At 35.7% G+C, this 18,812-nt stretch overlaps 2 protein-coding genes across 2 annotated transcripts; both read right to left on the bottom strand.

Annotated features, from left to right (window-relative positions):
• Positions 1-228: 228 nt before the first annotated feature.
• On the bottom strand, positions 229-2,175 carry LOC121740620. The gene is made up of 2 exons (XM_042133354.1): positions 1,927-2,175; positions 229-564 (listed from the first exon to the last, which is right to left on the bottom strand). Exons 1-2 carry the CDS (start codon positions 2,107-2,109, stop codon positions 424-426), a joined length of 324 nt encoding a protein of 107 aa, XP_041989288.1. The 5' UTR covers positions 2,110-2,175; the 3' UTR covers positions 229-423.
• Positions 2,176-14,733: 12,558 nt separating this feature from the next.
• LOC121740591 lies at positions 14,734-18,661 on the bottom strand. The gene is made up of 2 exons (XM_042133323.1): positions 18,354-18,661; positions 14,734-15,911 (listed from the first exon to the last, which is right to left on the bottom strand). Exon 2 carries the CDS (start codon positions 15,412-15,414, stop codon positions 14,980-14,982), a length of 435 nt encoding a protein of 144 aa, XP_041989257.1. The 5' UTR covers positions 15,415-15,911; positions 18,354-18,661; the 3' UTR covers positions 14,734-14,979.
• Between the last annotated feature and the right edge of the window lie 151 nt (positions 18,662-18,812).

Here is an 18,812-nt window from a genome sequence, read left to right as displayed (position 1 = left end):
TCTCCCACGGACACTCGCAGCATCAGAAGAGCTGCGGGTGCGTTGCCGGCCTTTTAAGAGGGAATAGGGTAATAGGGGAGGGTAGGGATGGGAAGGGGAGGGAATAGGGGAGGGTAGGGAAGGAAATAGGGTAGGGGATTGGGCCTCCGGTAAACTCACTCACTCGGCGAAACACAGCGCAAGCGCTGTTTCACGCCGGTTTTCTGTGAGAACGTGGTATTTCTCCGGTCGAGCCGGCCCATTCGTGCCGGAGCATGGCTCTCCCACGTTAAAAGTAAACACAAAATAAGTATACCTACACGATGAACATAAACAAAAAATCACGGTTCAAAAGTGTGAACCTGACCTCCTATGTATCAAAAATCTAGTATTTGGATGTTTAGCAGGTCACTTCACACATAAACCACTTCAAAAAAGATCACCTCACACATAAATTTCAATTTCGAAGTTCAATGGATGAGATCTTTGGCTCTTCATTCTGACGGTGACGTGAGAGGAACCAACGCCACCTTCCGTTATGTTGGCGCTGGCATGAGAGAAGTCGTTGTCGAGAGCTGCTACACCCTGTAACAATAGCAGGTTATTGTTGACTACGTGACACAACAGCAAGTAGAAATTCATTGGGACATTCAATGGGACAGTATAGGTTAGAGTCTCCAAACTATTTTTTTTTAATCTGGTCGGTAGTTTGAGCGAAAAAAGTTATAAAATAGACAAATAAGGCTTCAAATTTGCAATATTAGTATGAATTGGATATCAGTATCATCATAATAATATTATCATCTGTAATGAAAACGTAGGCTATTCCTAAAAAATATAGAACCACAAAAATACAAGCACTGAACCAATAAACTCATAAAATTAACCTAGATAACTTTATCCAATGGAAGTATTAACCTCGATTTCGAGATTTTAATGTCTTATATTGTTTTTTATAATTGCTTAAGCATCAGCTACAAAAAATAAAATAAGAACAAAATATATTACTTTAAATAAAAACAATGTCATACTTGTTGCCTGATGCCTCGAGATAATGAAAGGTCAAGTAATACAGGGTGTAACAAAAATAAGTGATAATACTTTAGGGTGTGTACGTGTTCCTTGTAGAGAGTTCACTGTGAAAGTAGCAGAGCTGAAAGACCAAAAAAATTTTTCACTTTTGTATGGGCAAGGGTCCGAGCGTCACGAGTTTCCCCATACAAAAGTGAAAAAAATTTTTGGTCTTTCAGCGCTGCTACTTTCACAGTGAACTCTCTACAAGGAACACGTACACACCCTAAAGTATTATCACTTATTTTTGTTACACCCTGTATAAATCAGGTCTTTATTATAATACTTACTTATAATTATTATTTTGATTACTAATAAGTATTATAATGTACAACAGTAGGCAGATTTCAAAATCAGCTTATTACTTAGTTTTTTTTATTCTATTTTATGTAAGTACTAGATGACGCCCGCAACTCCGTTGCGCTAAAATTCGTTTATCGCGTGGGAACCGTACGTTTTTTCGGTATTAAAAGTATCCTATGTCCTTTCCCAGGACTCAAATTATCTCCATATCAATTGTAAGACCTTTTTGTACCACATTTATGCAATAAATCGTTATTATTATTATTATACCAAATTTCAGCAAAATTGGATCAGCGGCTTAAGCGTGAAGAGGTAACAGACAGACAGACGGACAGACAGACAGATAAACACAATTTTGCATTTATAATATTAGTATGGATGGATAGGATTATTTAGTTCCATCTTAATTACTATTGTTATAAGATCTAAAATTATCGCAGAAATTTACAATTTATAAAGTCCAAGAAAAGGTATAATACTATAAACAATAAAAACTAGCATGATACTTTTATTTTTGTTTTAAAAACAAAAACTTCCGATTGCCAATCACCACATTACTTAAAAAACACTTACTTTTATAATCCTTTTTTCCGGATCACTGTAAGACAAGACTTTGATCCTCTTCTTGAACGGTATCGCGAAGTCCTTGACTCTCTGATGGAAGACCATCTTCCGATGCACCGTATCTCCGATGATCATGTCGGAGGCGAGACAAGAACACACAGACAGACTAATCAACAGACACAATAGCCGCATATTAACTGCAGAAGTGACATTGTGCTACGACTGGCCGGCGTCAAATGACTGAGTAATTGGCGATAACAACCTCCCGATACCAAAGTTCGTTTCCTTCGCGTTATTACTTCTCATAATATATCTGTTTATTTTGTTTTCTTCGCATTCTTTTTGTGATTGCTTTAACTTTAAGAAAATATCTTATCTTATATCTTTAAACGAGCAATTCTTGTATATATCTATTTATAATATAATTGGAATCTCGGAATCGGCTCCAACGATTTTCATGAAATTTAGTGCATATTTATTATTTTATTATAATATATATAATTTAGTTTAGGTTTCGGGAGCGATAAATCGATTTAGCTTGGAATCAGTCAGTCAATCAATTTTAGAAAATGTCATTTTATTCGTGTTTTATCGAATACCGAGCTAAGCTCGGTCAAACAGCTAGTTATTATAATACCTACTCACTGCCCACATGCGAAATTTTAACATTCGTTTTGAAGGAAACTAATGTGCAAGTTCGCACAACAATACGATACAAAAACGCAAGTTTCTACTTTTTAATGAGTTTCTCCTTTTAGATAATTTTACTTTTTCCACGCCACGATTTTTAATAACCTGTGTATAATTAATAATATTATTATATTTCATTCTGTTCTGTGTTTCGTATTGCTATGAATGATTTACATAAATGCACACACAATGAAGCAAAAATGTATACCAGAATTTTTTGTTTTATTATTCGTACGAAAATTGGTTATATCTAATAGTATATTTTTATGAAGTTTTAGTTATGTGTGTTCCTGCAAAGCCTGTATTTCATCTAATTAAAGTGAATCAAAATTCTAGTTATTGTTTTCTAAAATAAGATAAAACTGGACTTAGTATGTTACACTCATTACGTAATGCTTGTGTTTGATATATCGTTTGTAAATATTTGTATTTCTCATGTCCTACCAGAAATAGTATTGCTGTTTGCCTTAACTGTGAACAATGAACAATAACGAGATTGTATTATATTCGCCGCTAGTAAAGGGTCTATCCTTTTGTCGCGTCTAACGTGTTTTATACACTCATGCTGTTTCCTGGTTTCCTGGTAGGCGGGAACCTGACTCATCTTTGCCTACGCCAGAAAGTCTACATGGATTTGGTGTACATGAATATTTCCTTCTTAGATTCTTTATCTTTCTCTTCTGAATATATTACAAAAATTTTGTAGACTTTTTCCCTTTGCAAGCATAAGCTTAGATTTTCGAACACATACGAGTATGGTACTGATTATTTCTATTATCACAAAGGCTTGTTACGCCCGATTACTTTTTTTCACATTTATTAGTTTTTATTATTCGTAGTTTATAACCAATCAAAAATATTAAAATTATGAACTGCACTTTTTTCTCTCAATTTGCTTTGACGGCGCTTAGGCTGTCACGTATTACAATACTTTCGTCTTGTAATTATTAGATTCCGACGCACATTACCCATGTAGGTTATTGATTATACCTCTGCCCTTGACGTGAACAAGGATTTCATAACATTCCCTGTTGGGTTTTCCCCGCCAACCCCTGGCAAATGCGATGAATCAGATTTCGTTTTATTGCTACTACTTTACGACTTCATAAGTTTTTTTACGCGACTTATGTGTATGCCTTGTTTCGGAGGATGTTGTTGAGTAGATAGGAGTTTATTTTTTCAATATCGCTGTTGATTGCTTAACTGTTTAACTTGATAAGTTTCTTTAAAAGACACGAGAAACAGAGCATACAACGAAGCCAAAAAAGCAAGGATGATAATTTTACCGGTTTGTTTGTTACATCGTAGCATCTAAGCTACTTGTCCGATTTAAAATAAATCGGGTTATTATTAGGTTTTATTTAAAGTTATTAATATGCAAGCGTCAATCGTGAAGTCATGCATTAATTCGTAATGTAAAATCGGTTATAAATATTATGGTTAAATCGTGAATACGCTATAAAATCTAGCAGCAGTAAAGATAAGCTAATAGTAATAATAGTATCTAAAAAATGTAAAAATGTTTGATTGTCATTTATAAAGTAGAAAAATAATTATTAAAAATCACAATTATTACAGTGTCAATCATCAAACAAATGACGAAGTGTCTATGTATATTTTCTACATATTTTATTTCAGTAACAAAATATATATTGAAATAAAAAGCACCAAAAGCTTTTTTCGTGCAAAGTTGGATTTTCGTAGGAAGCCATTTTTTATTTCGTCAGAATATTAATGGGTCTACCTGAAGATTTACCTCCAGGGCGTCGAAACTGACGGTATCATTTAAAAAGTTTGACAGCTGCTGTAAACGATTTTAAGTCGTCGAACACACCATTTTTCATAGGCATTTTAAAATTCATTGCTCTTGCATGCACAGTGAATTCAAAGTTTACGTTTTTCGGTATTAGATAGATTCGATTTCATCATTTAGTTTTTTACCTTTAGATTTGTGATGAGGCCCTAATCACAAATCTAAAGTTATGTACCCTAATGAGTCATTAGTGTATATAACTGCGAGGCTAAAATGGTCACATTTAGCAATTCCTCTCAATCAATTCAGCAAATGAATTGTCAAAACTGTCAAACTGACAAATGTCAAATCAGTACAAAAATACAGAAATGAATTGCAAGCAGAGTTGCATTTTGCGATTTTAGAAAAATGAATCATATTATGATTCATATCATGATTCTTCAAAGCGACCATTTTAGCCCCGCAGATCGCAAATTAGCGCTCAAAATCGTTTATAGCGCGAAAACCATACGTTTTTCAGGGATAAAAACTCATCCTACGTCCTCTCCCAAGATTTGGAGTATCTTTCTACGATATTTCACAAAAATCACACTCAGGTCTTAGACACGCATTCGGATACTTTATAATAGATTATTCAAGATAATATAAGTTACGTCAAGTAAAATTCTAATACATTATTATTCTAAATTTTAATATTATTAACTTTTTCAATAGTATCTAATGTTTCGTTTTGGAGAAGTAAACAGCAGGTTTGTTTATTAAAACAAAAGACATGATATAACACAATCTAGCAAAAACATTCCCACTGATTTCTCCGAAATGAACTTTTTGAGTTCTTCCAAGTTAAAAGCTGCAGTCGTGTTCAACGAAGCTCGAGCAACCCTTTTATTCCCGTCTGGAAAGCTCTCTTCATACAACTTTACAAGAACCCTTGCCTGAAGCGTATCATGATTTTTTTCATGAAATGTTACAAATTATATTGTGGTACGAAAAGTACCCTAGAAATTTTACGTGTTATTATGCAGTGAAAAGGGTTCTATTGCTAATTGCTTTTGTTTTGATAAATCGTTGTTTTGTTTGTGTTATCTCGTAATACTTAATCTTCATTACTTTTGAATTTACTGTTATGTTTGTTTATCGTAATTTTAGTGTCATCAATTATTGAGTTTGGTAGTTTCATTTCAAAATTTGATAATTAATATGAATGTTTTATTAAAATATGTTTATAATAGCTACAATGCACATGTTCAGAATACACGCAAGAATAACTGTACACACCTACTGTCAAAGAAGGTTGTTTCAAAAATAGCTTGTTTAAAATCCTGAAACTACAATATTTGCGACAAGAATAAATAAGCTTTTTTGTTTTTACGTTCCAACCCTTAGTAGTAAACCACCCCAATGTGGTAGTCGATACATTCCCAATATATCTAGCGATAGGGCGAAGGGGCTGTAATCCCGGATCTATCCCAAACCATTCCCGACTATATCGAAGGAACAGCGAAGCTTCGCTCAACTTTGTTCGGATACAGTCTTAAAACTTTGATTGTGAAATTCTGAATGTGAAAGACATTCGAAACCTTATTCTTATTCGCTTTATTCAATTGAGATGAAGCAAAACTTCGGCACAAAGGTAAAATCCACAGAATCCGAACTGAAATCAGAAATTCTCCATTTTGTTTAAGGCTTTTCCTTAACGGTGAAGTTTGTAAGTTTAACCTACTGTTGAAGGTGAGACAGTTAAACCGTATGTCTGTAGGAATACGAGGGTGAAGTCTTCTGTCGCCCTACCATGAGTTTAAAGCTATAGTATTTATCGATATTCAATACCGACTACGTAAATATTTAGTACAGCAATTTTAGTTCCGCAAGTAACCACTAGAGGCGCTGTAAAATTTGCCATACTAAAAAATTACGGTAGTCGGTATCGAGTATCGAAAAATTAAACTCATGGTAGAGCTACTGTACTATTTAATGCTGATCGTTTTATAATTGCTAGCAAACTATAAAATGACCTTATAATATTATTATAATACTATCTTGTAGACATTCTTTTTAGCAACTATTTTTGTAGCACGATTGTAAATTAGGAACTGCGAAGGAGTATACGTATTATTTTCATACCGAATATCCAAATCAAGTGAAGGAAATAAAGAGGAAAGAGATTAAACAATTTCGCGTGTATTATATTAAATTATAATTATCCATAATAATTACAAAAGTAATAAAAATAAGGTTGAATTCAGTATGAAATATCCCTTACTCCAGTGCGGGCGTTTGCTCTTTGTTGTCGGGGATTCAGTGTAACTCGAACAAAGGATAAAACTACATTTTTACTTTTGTACACATTTTGTTTTTCACGAACGGAACGTCAGATATTATTGATAAATGTCCATTTTTCGAATCCATCCGTCCTGACACAGTTAACAACGAATGTAAAATGGAAATAGAAATTGAAATAAAAGGACTGTTTGGAGCCATTTTGGTGCTTTTACATTTGTTTCATGTTATAGCAGGTTTTATCCAAAGTGATAGTTACAATTAAGCAATTGTTATTCCGATGGTATATTTTGTAGGTTTAGTAAATATAACGTATTTGGATTTTCCTATTGATGTAACATTTGAAAGTAACGTAAAAGCAGTGTAAGGGCCAACTGCCTAAGGGGTTACGTACATGTTAGTACAAATATACATGGGCGTACCGAGGGAGGGGCGGGGCGGGCGGGCGGGGGGGGGGGGGGGGGGGGGCTTATGAAACCCCCCCCCCCCCCCTGGCCCAGAACCTGGGTGCGCCCATGCAAATATAGTAATATTAAGTATAAGTACCAAAATAATTTATACTAATTATAAGTTGTAGATTTTAGTATTATCCAGGTATGTCACATTCTAATTTCTATAATTATTTACTAAGTAATAGAATAGGAATGAGCGAGAAAAATATATGCAAAGCTGTGTCTACCTGCCTATCTGTAACGCTTCAGACTAAAACCACCAAAACGGTTTCAATGAAATTTGGTACGTAGTTACGTACTACTTTGAGTTCTACGAAAATATCAAGAATAGTTTTCATCTCGGATAAATGTACGATTTTGACATTATTAACAAATTTTAACATCTAGTAATAAGTTTTGTTACCAAAGACGCCAAATTGACGCAATACGGTTCAAGTATCCTAACAAAATATAGGGACTAGGGGAAAACTGATCCAGTATTCAATTTGCAGGTCTCATCACATTACACTTGGAGTGAATCAATGGATCGTAATCCTCATTAGGGATTCAAACGGAGGATTATTGGGGGTGTCTGTGAAAGGTGTGGGTTGCCAGATATTGTTATAACTCGAAGAGTATCACTGCCTACGATAATATTTTGCTTCGTTGTAGGGCGTGAATGTTGCTTTTATACAGATTTGGGATTGTACGAACGGAAGAAAGCAAATCTGTTTGTTCGGGAAATAATTAACAATTCCTAACATTCTGAAAATAATTTTGAATAATTATTATGCTTAATATAAATATTTATTTTTATTTTTATAAATAAATGAATAATTAATATTCCAATCATTTATTTTATTGCACTCTTCATATATTATGTTTTTAGGTCTATCCGGAGAGTATTTTAATATGAAATCAAATATATTGCGAAGTACTGAAGAAACAAATAGCTACTTTACAACTTAAAATATTATGTAAGTTCATTTTCCTATTGAAATTGTAATTTATGGCTGACATATTATGTTTGAATCCATCCATCAATTTTATGCCTAATAGGTTTGATATGCCAAACTAACGAACATCCGTTTTGCTAAGGCATTATGTTTCCTGTAGCTCAGCTAATGATATTCACCACGCAAAATGATTTCCTTTATCCAAAGACAGCGCTCGCTAAAAATTCTGTACGCAGCTCCCTTTGAGGGTGTTGCCATGGCAACCAAACATAGTCTCATGTTAGACCCAAAACTTTAAATTGCATTACGAGCTTTCGCATCTTTTTGGATTTAAATTTTCAGGGGGCATTTTGATGGTCATTAAAATTCGCGGTTTAAGGTTTTGTTGCATAATTAATACAGTACTCAAAATATTAATATTATGTTTGTTGAGCAATTTAAATATCAAAAGGTAGCTGATGTTTTTGTTTTTTTTAGGAATTTTTTGAAGTCAGTGTTATTAAAATGGTTTAAATTCAAATTATTTAAATTTTAAGAGCACTGTTTTAATAAGCACTGTTTTAGAAAAAAAAATATAAAATAATATATTTCAGGAACGTTTAGTAATTCAGAATATATACTTAATGAATAATTTATGTACTTATTTAAATGAATAAAAATATTTAAATTTGGTATAATAAATCACTTACCCTTACTTAAGGCTACATTATATATAATCTTAAATCCCCATTACGTTCTCAAAATGTATATTTTTCACAAAAAATTATCTCCAAAATACTCTCTCATTGTGATGTAAATTTAATTTCAAAGGGATTACAAGGGCCCTCCGTCCCTAAATAAAACTGGGTTATCAGAATAATAAAGTTACTTATGTTTTTCAAAATCTTTGATGTCTCAATAACTCACGGAGTATTTTAAAACGAAGTGTTGGGGTCTGGGGAGCAAAAATTGATTTAGGATTTGATTTAATTCGTTTGTTTCTGACAAAGGAAGATGTAAACTTTTAAGGGACATGTAGCCTGGAGCATCGTCCATTGGTAATCGTATATAGAGATTATTATTGTATGGCCAAAACAAAGCAAAATGTATCGTCTACAACAATACACACAGTTTTGCTGATTCAAAGAAAAATAAAAACAAACTTTTCATTTTATATCACTTCTATTTATAAAAAGAAATATATCTCTTGGGATTGCGAATGAAAAATGAGATCTCGGAAGATAAAGAAATAATATCTCAAAAGTTTTTGTTCTTAGATTCTTGCGGATTTAACATTTCATTTTTTCCTCAACAGAACATTGTTATAATACCAAGATTTTGCTTTGTTATGAAGAAACTGTTTAGTTTGACTATTTTTTTGTAATGTAATCAACTTATTGTAATGTTCCTTTTTCTTGAGTGTCGCTTTTCGTATAATACTTACCCGTTAAGCTGGTCATAATTTTGGCCTCTAAGCACAAAAAAGTATACCTACCATCATAATATTATTATTTTTCAACTTACGAGTATCTTCTAACACAGCTTTTTTTCAGCATCACCTTCTTTCTCATTCACAATTCCTTTCAAAGTCCTGCCTACATTTAAACCTTTATCATAAGTCATCATTCATCATCCTTTAATATATGAACATTTCAAGTAAGAAGCAATGAATTGTACTACCAAGTCATGTTAAACCTGAGTTAGGTTTAACATGACACAGATTTTTATGATTGTTTATCTTTGCTTTACAGTGCTTCTGGTTTCCTGGAAATTTTGAGAATCCCTGGTCCAGACAGAGATGGGGTAAATAGCTGGTTGTACAAATTGAGCCGTACTCGTCAGCGCTGCGAGCTGGTTCCAATGACCACAATTACTCGCCCATCACTCCTATAGATCACGTAGCAGATAGATATGCCAAATATAATAAACAAGATGGCGCCCGCAATTACGCGCTAAAATTCGTTCGTCGAGCGGGAACCGTACATTTTTGCAAGATAAAAAGTATCCTATGTCCTTTCCCGGGACTCAAAGTATCTTCATAGTTTATGAACCGCTGAACCGATTTTGCTGAAATTTGGTATGCCTTTCAGCAAATTCGGTTCAGCGGTCTAGGCGTGAAGAGGTAACAGACAAACAGACAGACAGGTAACAGACAAACAGACACTTTCGCATCAATATTAGTATAGATAATGGATATGAACTCTCGGCCGTGTTACGAAAATTTTGCTTTATCTATACTAATATTATAAATGCGAAAGTATCTCTGTCTGTCTGTCTGTCTCGCTTTCATGCCAAAACTACGAACCGATTGTAATGAAATTTTGTATAAGTACAGATAGTCTAAAGTCTGAGAAAGGACATAGGCTACTTTTTTTACTGGAAGAAAGGGTTGTAAGGGGGTGAAAATGCGTAAATTTGTTCAAATTAAGTTAGTTCCAAAAGTTCATAATAGATGGCGCCGTGCGTCTTCTACATCGCGGTGACGCTTGCCCAGACTTCTTTCTATAAGAGGTGGTATCATCTTATATTTAAATTTGATTTTTTTTTCGATTGTTATTACTTGTGTACGTTATTAAATAACTCAGGACTTTATCTATGCAGTGACGTAACCTTAAAAGTCAAACCTATCAATGATATAAATAGTTTATAAGTAAAGTTGTGTAATTCTGGGCCTTAATAAGCTTTAAAATTTGGCATAAAATATAAAGTTTAATATAAAAAATGAAATACTTATTGTGTGTACACACTGCACAGCTGTTTTGATTTAAGAGGTACCAAGGTTTTTTTTATAAAAGCTTTTGACACCAATTTTGTTTACGTCGTGCGCTATAAACTGAAGTCCACGCGGACGAAGTCGCGGGCAACAGCTAGTAATTTGTACCACGGAATATTATAATATATACCGTGGTTTATACCACGGAATATATGTCTATACTAATCACAGGACCACTGCTATTTGAAGAGGTTTTATTGACAATGTTAGATGGCACATGGGCCATGGCACATAATATAATATGGCAGATAGATTAGAGTTTAGAAACACTATTAACTTAATATGTTTGAAACAATTATGAGCATGAGTACCAAATTTTTTGTAATATACTTAATAAAATTATGTTATGATATAGAAGACATACAAAAAGCTTCAGTGGCATTTAAGTTGGGATACGCAAGAGTTAGAATTTACGTGGTAGAGCTATGCTTCGGCTTGAATGGGCTGGCTCGACCGGAGAAATACCACGGGCTCACAGAAAACCGGCGAACAGCGCTTGCGCTGTGTTTCACCGAGTGAGTGAGTTTGTCGGAGGCCCAATTCCCTACCCTTCCCTTCCCTATTCCCTTCCTCACCTCCCCTACTCTGCAATCCTATTCCCTCTTAAAAGGCCGGCAACGCACCTGCAGCTCATCTGATGTTGCGTGTGTCCATGGGCGTCGGAAGTTGCTTTCCATCAGGTGACCCGTTTGCTCGTTTGCCCCCTTATTTCATTAAAAAAAAAGAATGAGTTTTGTGAGTGGTCACTGGCGGTCACTTTATTTGACGTGAAAGATGCCTAATTAAAATCAATATTAATTAACTAGGTAACCCTTTGATATAAGTTTCATTGCAGCTTGCAAGTCCACCTCTACAAGGCCCAGCTCTGTGGTGTACTCAATAGGGGCCCGGTATTGCATACGGATAATACCGGAATCGATAGACGGATCGTCGGCGCTAATAGACCTCGCTGAAGGACGGTAGGATTATCTGCTATTGATTTGTGTACGTTGTCCTGAGGTACTATTTCCAGTACAATTAATACCCACTACGTGCCCGGATAATAACGGCTAGCTCTGTATAAGTGAATAAAAATTGATTTTTGATTTTGTTAGTCTCGCTAAAACACGACAATGGCTGAACCGATTTGGCTAATTTTAGTCTACAAATTATATGTATTGAAGTTAAAAAAAAATGTGAGTTCAAGATATATTCAAGATACGACGTTCAAGGGGCTATCTAGTATTAGTATATTTCTTTTGTTTAGGGTCTGTTTTATCACTTTCTGATAAAGTGCCTAATAGGCTATTCACAACTTTTTTGACAGATTCTCCATACTTGATCTGTCAAGTTAATTGGTGGATAGCCTTATCAGGAAGTGGTGAAACAGGCCCTTAGAGTTATTATTTCTGATTTCACCTTAGTATTTGCAAGCATGGCTCTTATAACTTACTAGATGATGCCCGCAACTCTGTTGCGCTAAGATTCGTTTATCACTTTGGAACCGTAAATTTTTCCGGGATAAAAAGTATCCTTTGTCCTTGCCCGGGTCTCAAGGTATCTCCATGCCAAATTTCAGCAAAATCGGTTCAGCGGTTTGAGCGTGAAGAGGTAACAGACAGACAGACGGACAGACGGACAGGCGGACAGATAGACAGACAGACAGACACAATTTCGCATTTATAATATTAGTATGGATTTCAACGACAAAGTTCTTATCAGTAGTAAATAATAAATAATATGTAAGGAGTAAGATATTATTTATTATTTACTAATCTGATCGTTGGTAAAAAGAACAAAGGGTTCGGTGAAACTTTTACCACTACATATTTTACCTATTACTTTACGATGTTATTTTCTGTTTTACACGTTTTGTTCACAGTAGTCAGTAACACATTTCTGTTCAGCTTGTGTTACTATAAAACTAGAATTTATTTTCAGTGGTATAAATACTTTGAAGCAGAAACTGATATAGAAAAATGAATTTTTCATATCAGCTGTGGGTTAAGTTAAAAGTTAAGATAATCGCAGAGATAAAATTTTTGGTGTTGATTTGAAAGTGAATGTGATAAAACGAGGAAGCTAATGCTCTGAGTTTTTTATTATGAAAATAATAGCAATTTTGCCAGATATAAAATAAAAATCAGACCACTATAAAGAAAGTGTGAGATCATAAAAACTGTGGATATGTATGGAACATAATATAACAGATATAACAACAGAGCAGGCGTTCAATACTTTACTTCTTAAGCCCCTCTGTAACGTACCATAGTAATAATTGATAAAGCTACGTTATTTGGTCTGGTTTTGTCTAATCGATGATGATTTGCCAACTATCACATAGCTCGACCAAATTACGTGGATCTGCCATTTTCCTATGAACTATCTCTGAGCACATTTTAAAGCTTATCGCTTGAACCAAACTTGTAGTAATCCTACGCTATCCGTGGGGGCTGAGTCGAGGACGAGACGCTAAAAGCATGTTGTCGCGTTCAATTTGGTTCCACTGTCATACCGCACTCTCCAGTGCCTAGCTGTTGATGCAATTTCCGGTTCACGTTACTATGAAATTCCCGCTGATTCATAGATAAATATAGTGTATGATGATACAGAAATGTATGATGTATTTACGTTATGCATGTATCTGAATAACTGATAAAATATTGTGAGAAAAGCTCCGTATAACATGTAAATTATTTAGAGCAGGGGTTCTCAAACATTCGGCTCCACGAACCCCTGTTAAATTTCCAGGTAACAGCGAACCCCTTACTTATATTGAAATCCCTCCCCTTTAGGAAGGGGAATTCACCGCTTTGCGTGAGAGTTCAAAATACTCTGCCTGTCAAACTGCCCAAAAATCTATCAAAAACATCTTTTTGAAATCAGCTTGAAGAGTTTCATTAACGGACATTTCTAATAATGACTCCTGTTGCCACCATTACGTAAATCTTGTCGTGAAATGGTGAACCCCTAGGGGTTCGTGAACCCCACTTTGAGAAACCCTGATTTAGAGGTATACACTATACAGGTTGTAACAAAACAAAGTAATTATACTTTAGGGTGTGTAATGTGTATGTGTCCTTTATATTGAGTTTACTGTGAAAGACGCAGCGGAAAGAAGTTTTTTTTAAAATATTTATTTGTATGGACAAGTGCTCCAGCGTATTTGCCCATACGTAAAATAAAAACTTACTCATTCAGTTCTGCTACTTTCACCGTAAACTCTATACAGGGGACTCATATTACACCCTACACTTGCTCCGATAGGTCAGATTACGGGTGTAACGAGTATAAATATTAAATAGTCCGCCCTTTGCCTTGGTACAGTGCACAAAGTTTAATTTTAATATAATAAATCGAAGTGAAGAGTTATCAGTGATGAGTTTGTTTTGTTACACCCCGTATAAGAACGGAAGTACACATTCAGTTTAAGTTGTACAAGAAGCTTGACTCAAGCTCAACAATGAATTTAGTGGATGTAATGATAGTACTGAATAATAAATTGCAGAATTTAAAGCACTCCAGAAATTATGTTTTTTTTTTAATGAAATAAGGGGGCAAACGAGCAAACGGGTCACCTGATGGAAAGCAACTTCCGTCGCCTATGGACACTCGCAGCATCAGAAGAGCTGCAGGTGCGTTGCCGGCCTTTTAAAAGGGAATAGGGTAATAGGGGAGGGTAGGGATGCAAAGGGAATAGGGGAGGGTAGGGAAGGGAATAGGGTAGGGGATTGGGCCTCCGGTAAACTCACTCACTCGGCGAAACACAGCACTAGCGCTGTTTCACGCCGGTTTTCTGTGAGAACGTGGTATTTCTCCAGTCGAGCCGGCCCATTCGTGCCGAAGCAATAAATAATTATTGTACTAGTTGACATTGTAGAGGACTAAGATGTAAATTTTTTTCGTTGAGGGAATGCGTTTACGCATCCCCAGGGCCTGGGGAGGACCACCGAGGTATGTGGGACTCCCCGGGGCGGACGGAAGACGCACCCGGGACTACCCACTAAAACCCCAACGGAGTTCCTGCTTCTGAAGATGACTACGGGAAATTCGTGATACACAACCGCAGCCCCACCACCTCTGCCTCTTCAGGCTCATCTTGTGGACACCATTCCATATTACTCCGCGACGATGCGCTGGAACAACTAGCGCATCGTGGCCTACCCGGGACTCAATGTCATGGGCAACGGCAGCCCCATGCCAAAGCCCCAAGTTCCCCTGCTAAGGCGGGACATCGTGACCATGTCCGGCCCTTGGTCTCCGCCTCGGCCTTCTCCGAGGACCGAGGGCCTCCGCCTCTCGCCTGCGCTCCGCCTCCTCTTTCGACGACATTACCACTTCGGCGAATGTCTCGACTGCCCTCCAAGACTGTTGGCTGTCCAGCATCGCACGAACGATGGCCGGCAGCGTGATGTCGGTTCCAATAGTGGCCTGTAGGGCCGCTCTTTGTCTGCTCCAAGCGGGACAGACGAGCAAAGTGTTCTGCGCCGTATCCCGGTCGTCACTGCAATGATGGCAAGCAGTGTTTTGCTCGCGTCTGGCCATGTCGCACATAATGTACTGACCGAAGCAGCCATGCCCGGGCAGTACCTGTGTGAGACGGTACGACAACGCACCGCTGTCTCTGTGCACCCATTCTCTCAGTACGGGACGCATTGCGTTCAGCAGTTCGACGCTGACTAGAGACTCGTTTAGACGACCGAGCCAAAGGTCTAAATCTCGGTCCCGTGCTGCTGTTCTCCATCGCCGTATCTGGTCTGGCGATGGGATCCGTCCTTCCTCACGTTCCTCCTGGCATAGCCAAAATATTTCGGCCAGTGACTCGGCTTCAATGTCCCATACCACGGCACCCTATCATCATAATATGAGCGATTTCAAAATTGCTACTAAATAAAATATTTGCTAAATAGTGAAAAATATTTATGATACAATGAGTACAATATTATGATTATTATTGATTAATAATTACGATTATTACATTAAAGAAAATACTAAAATATGTTTTAAAGCTTTTAAGAATATAGTCCTATGTCGTAGTCCAGTCCTTCTCCTCTTTCGCTGGTCATGCGGATGTTGACAAAGGTCTTCCCCACACCTCCTGCAGTCACTCGTGCTTTTGAATTGGAGTTCGAATTGTCAAACACCATTATTGCCTGTAAAAAGAGGAAATACTGTTAAAATTAAATACAAAAGTACCTGGATGACCGAGCTTTGCTCGGTATAGCAAACACTTATTGACCTAGTGTTACTTAACAACGCCATCTGCTGGAATAGCTTTAGCTGTTGATGTGTCGTTAAAGCAATTAGTTGCTCAGAAAATAGTATTATTATTCGCCAATAGATGTCAGGAAGAGTCATATTTTTAGTTTATCGATTATCGATAAAAAACGAATAAAAAGACATTTTCTAAAAATGATACCTAGCTAGATCGATTTATTGCCCCCGAAACCCCCCATATACTAAATTTCATGAAAATCGTTGGAGCCGATTCCGAGATTCCAATTATAAATATATAATGTGTCCCGACACCGGTGTCCGATCCTTTAATGTCATGATCTATGGCATATTTTATCGACAAATTGGCCCTCAAATTTTATCTCTCTCTCACGGTTGTAAAATGGCATCCATTTTAGTTTTTCACGGGCTTTCACACTAATCAGACCAGTACTTCTCATGTAAACATCCTATGAAGATAAAAAAGGTCTCATTTGATAGCTAAACTTGTGGACTACGCTTACACAGGCAATATGTTATAAATTTCATGGAATTAAACATAGAAAAACTAAAGTTTAAGAAAAAAATTTGTGTATTTTTAATTAATGGCTTTTTGTGAAAAATCTAGCACATTAAACTGGTTCTTTTTTATTTTAAAAAGATAGAGGAGGTTTTATCTTAAATAAATTCTTTACTTCAATGCTCTAAGTCAGATAGTTTAGAAGTTATATCGATTTTCCTATGAAGTATAGGTCAGATTAGTATAAAGCCAGAGAAAATATTTTTTTTTTCAAAAGTTAGAAAAAAAATATATTTGAAAGCCAATTTGTCACTAAAATATGTCATAAATAATGAGTTCGATTTTTTTTTCTCCAACTTTGAAAAAAAAAATTATCTTCATAGGATATTTACATGAGAAGTACTGGTCAGATTAGTGTGAAAGCCAGAGAAAAACTAAAATGGCTGCCATTTTACAACCGTGAGAGAGAGATAAAATTTGAGGGCCAATTTGTCGATAAAATATGCCATAGATCATGACATTAAAGGATCGGACACCGGTGTCGGGACAAATTGTACATATATACAAGAATTGCTCGTTTAAAGATATAAGGTAACAACATTTTAACGACCTTCACGACACTGCCATATTATTAACTTAAATGTTTATTTAATTCTTGTAAAACTGTTAGGTTGGGTTGTACCAACTAACTTTAACTATAACTGTAACTTTAACTACAATGCAAAATGTCAAATCTTTGGTTTAAGTTAAAAATGGACGCCATCAAGACGCCATATTTAACCATAACCATAGAGCTCGACAAGGTTTTAAATGCACGTGGCGAAAAAAGGAACTAACGCTGTCATCATACAAAAACGCCATTTTTGACAGTTTTCTTTTACCAGCAGCGCCCCCGCCCACGTTCATTTATAACTTTGTTGGACCAGCTGTCATCTATGTCAATTTCTCCGGTCAAAGTTAAGGTTAAAGTTAAAGTTAAAGCTAAAGCTAAATTTAGCCTTAACTATAACTTTAACCTTAACTTTAACTTTAAACACGCCTCTGGTGCAACCCTTACAGTAATATTATGCTAGCCATGCTCATAATTTTGAACTAATAAAACAAAGATTGAGGATCGTACCTATTTAAATGCATCTTATCTCATCTATATACGTGGATGGTTAAAAACTTATGTTTATAATAACTACAAGATTTATATTTTCGGTATTTAATTTTATTAAAGTATCTACTTGCATTCATTATTTAGAAGTGCAATTACGTTTCTAATTGTGAAAACTATACCCTCATTATTTTCCTACATTCTGTTGTATTGATTCTTTATGATTACAGTTCAATGATTGCTCCAACACAGGGCTCGAGTGCAGTCATTATGGCATGTGTGATGGTTCGCATATTCAATTATTTTTGCTAAAGTGCTTTATATTGATTTACTCATTGCTGACTCCACTCTATTATTGCTTACTAGTGCAAAATTTGATTGGATTTGGGTGGTTATAAACATGGATTATTATATTTTAAAGTTTTGCTTTTAATTTAAATGTTGTTATATAACGTTTTGCTTATGCTTTATAGTTGTTTACTAAATCAAAATTATCATTATTTATTCAAGTTACTTGCTTATTAATGTCGTATTTGAAATCTGCGATCTCTATTGTAACAAGACTCTAAAGCTTGGTGGGCAGTTTATAAATGTTAATAAAATGCAGGAATCAAATAAAGAAGAAACTAACGTCGAATCTTTATCAGATCGTAGATCCTACGACAGTGAGTAATGCAAAAACCACACACAAAACATTTGTTTTGTTGGAAATCGCCCACTAGTAAGTCACGATAGTCGATATGACTGATTTATAGTACTTACATTTATAATTTTCTGATCAGGGGAACTGTAAAATATGTCCTTCTCTCGCTTCCAAAAGGGTATTGCATTGTACTGAGCTATTTCGTGATGTAACAGCGCCTTGTTTTGAGTTTCACCCATAATCAAGTGGTCACAATTCACCAAAACGATCGCGGTAAGAAGAAAAATCAACGATTTCATTTCTACTATTTCGTTCACGTTTCTAGTGTTTGTAGGTCCAATTTAGAGGACGTGACGCGACGTAGTAAGCGTGGAGACTGAATCAAAGTTGATTACACCAATCGTACAGGTCACAGGTCAAATAATAATCACATTAGACTCTTCGTGGAATTATTTACATTTTATAAATATGTTTCAAAGATTTGTTTATTTACACTTTAGAGAACCAGAACAGATCATAGTCAAAAAGCTACTGACTCCCAGCTTTTGTTCGCTGACTTTAAAATTTTCCTTAAGCGT

This window comes from Aricia agestis, chromosome 3 (assembly GCF_905147365.1).
Source record: "Aricia agestis chromosome 3, ilAriAges1.1, whole genome shotgun sequence".
NCBI lineage: Eukaryota > Metazoa > Arthropoda > Insecta > Lepidoptera > Lycaenidae > Aricia > Aricia agestis.
The sequence above is the reverse complement of the archived record's forward strand: the minus strand, read 5'-3'. Positions and strand labels throughout refer to the sequence as shown.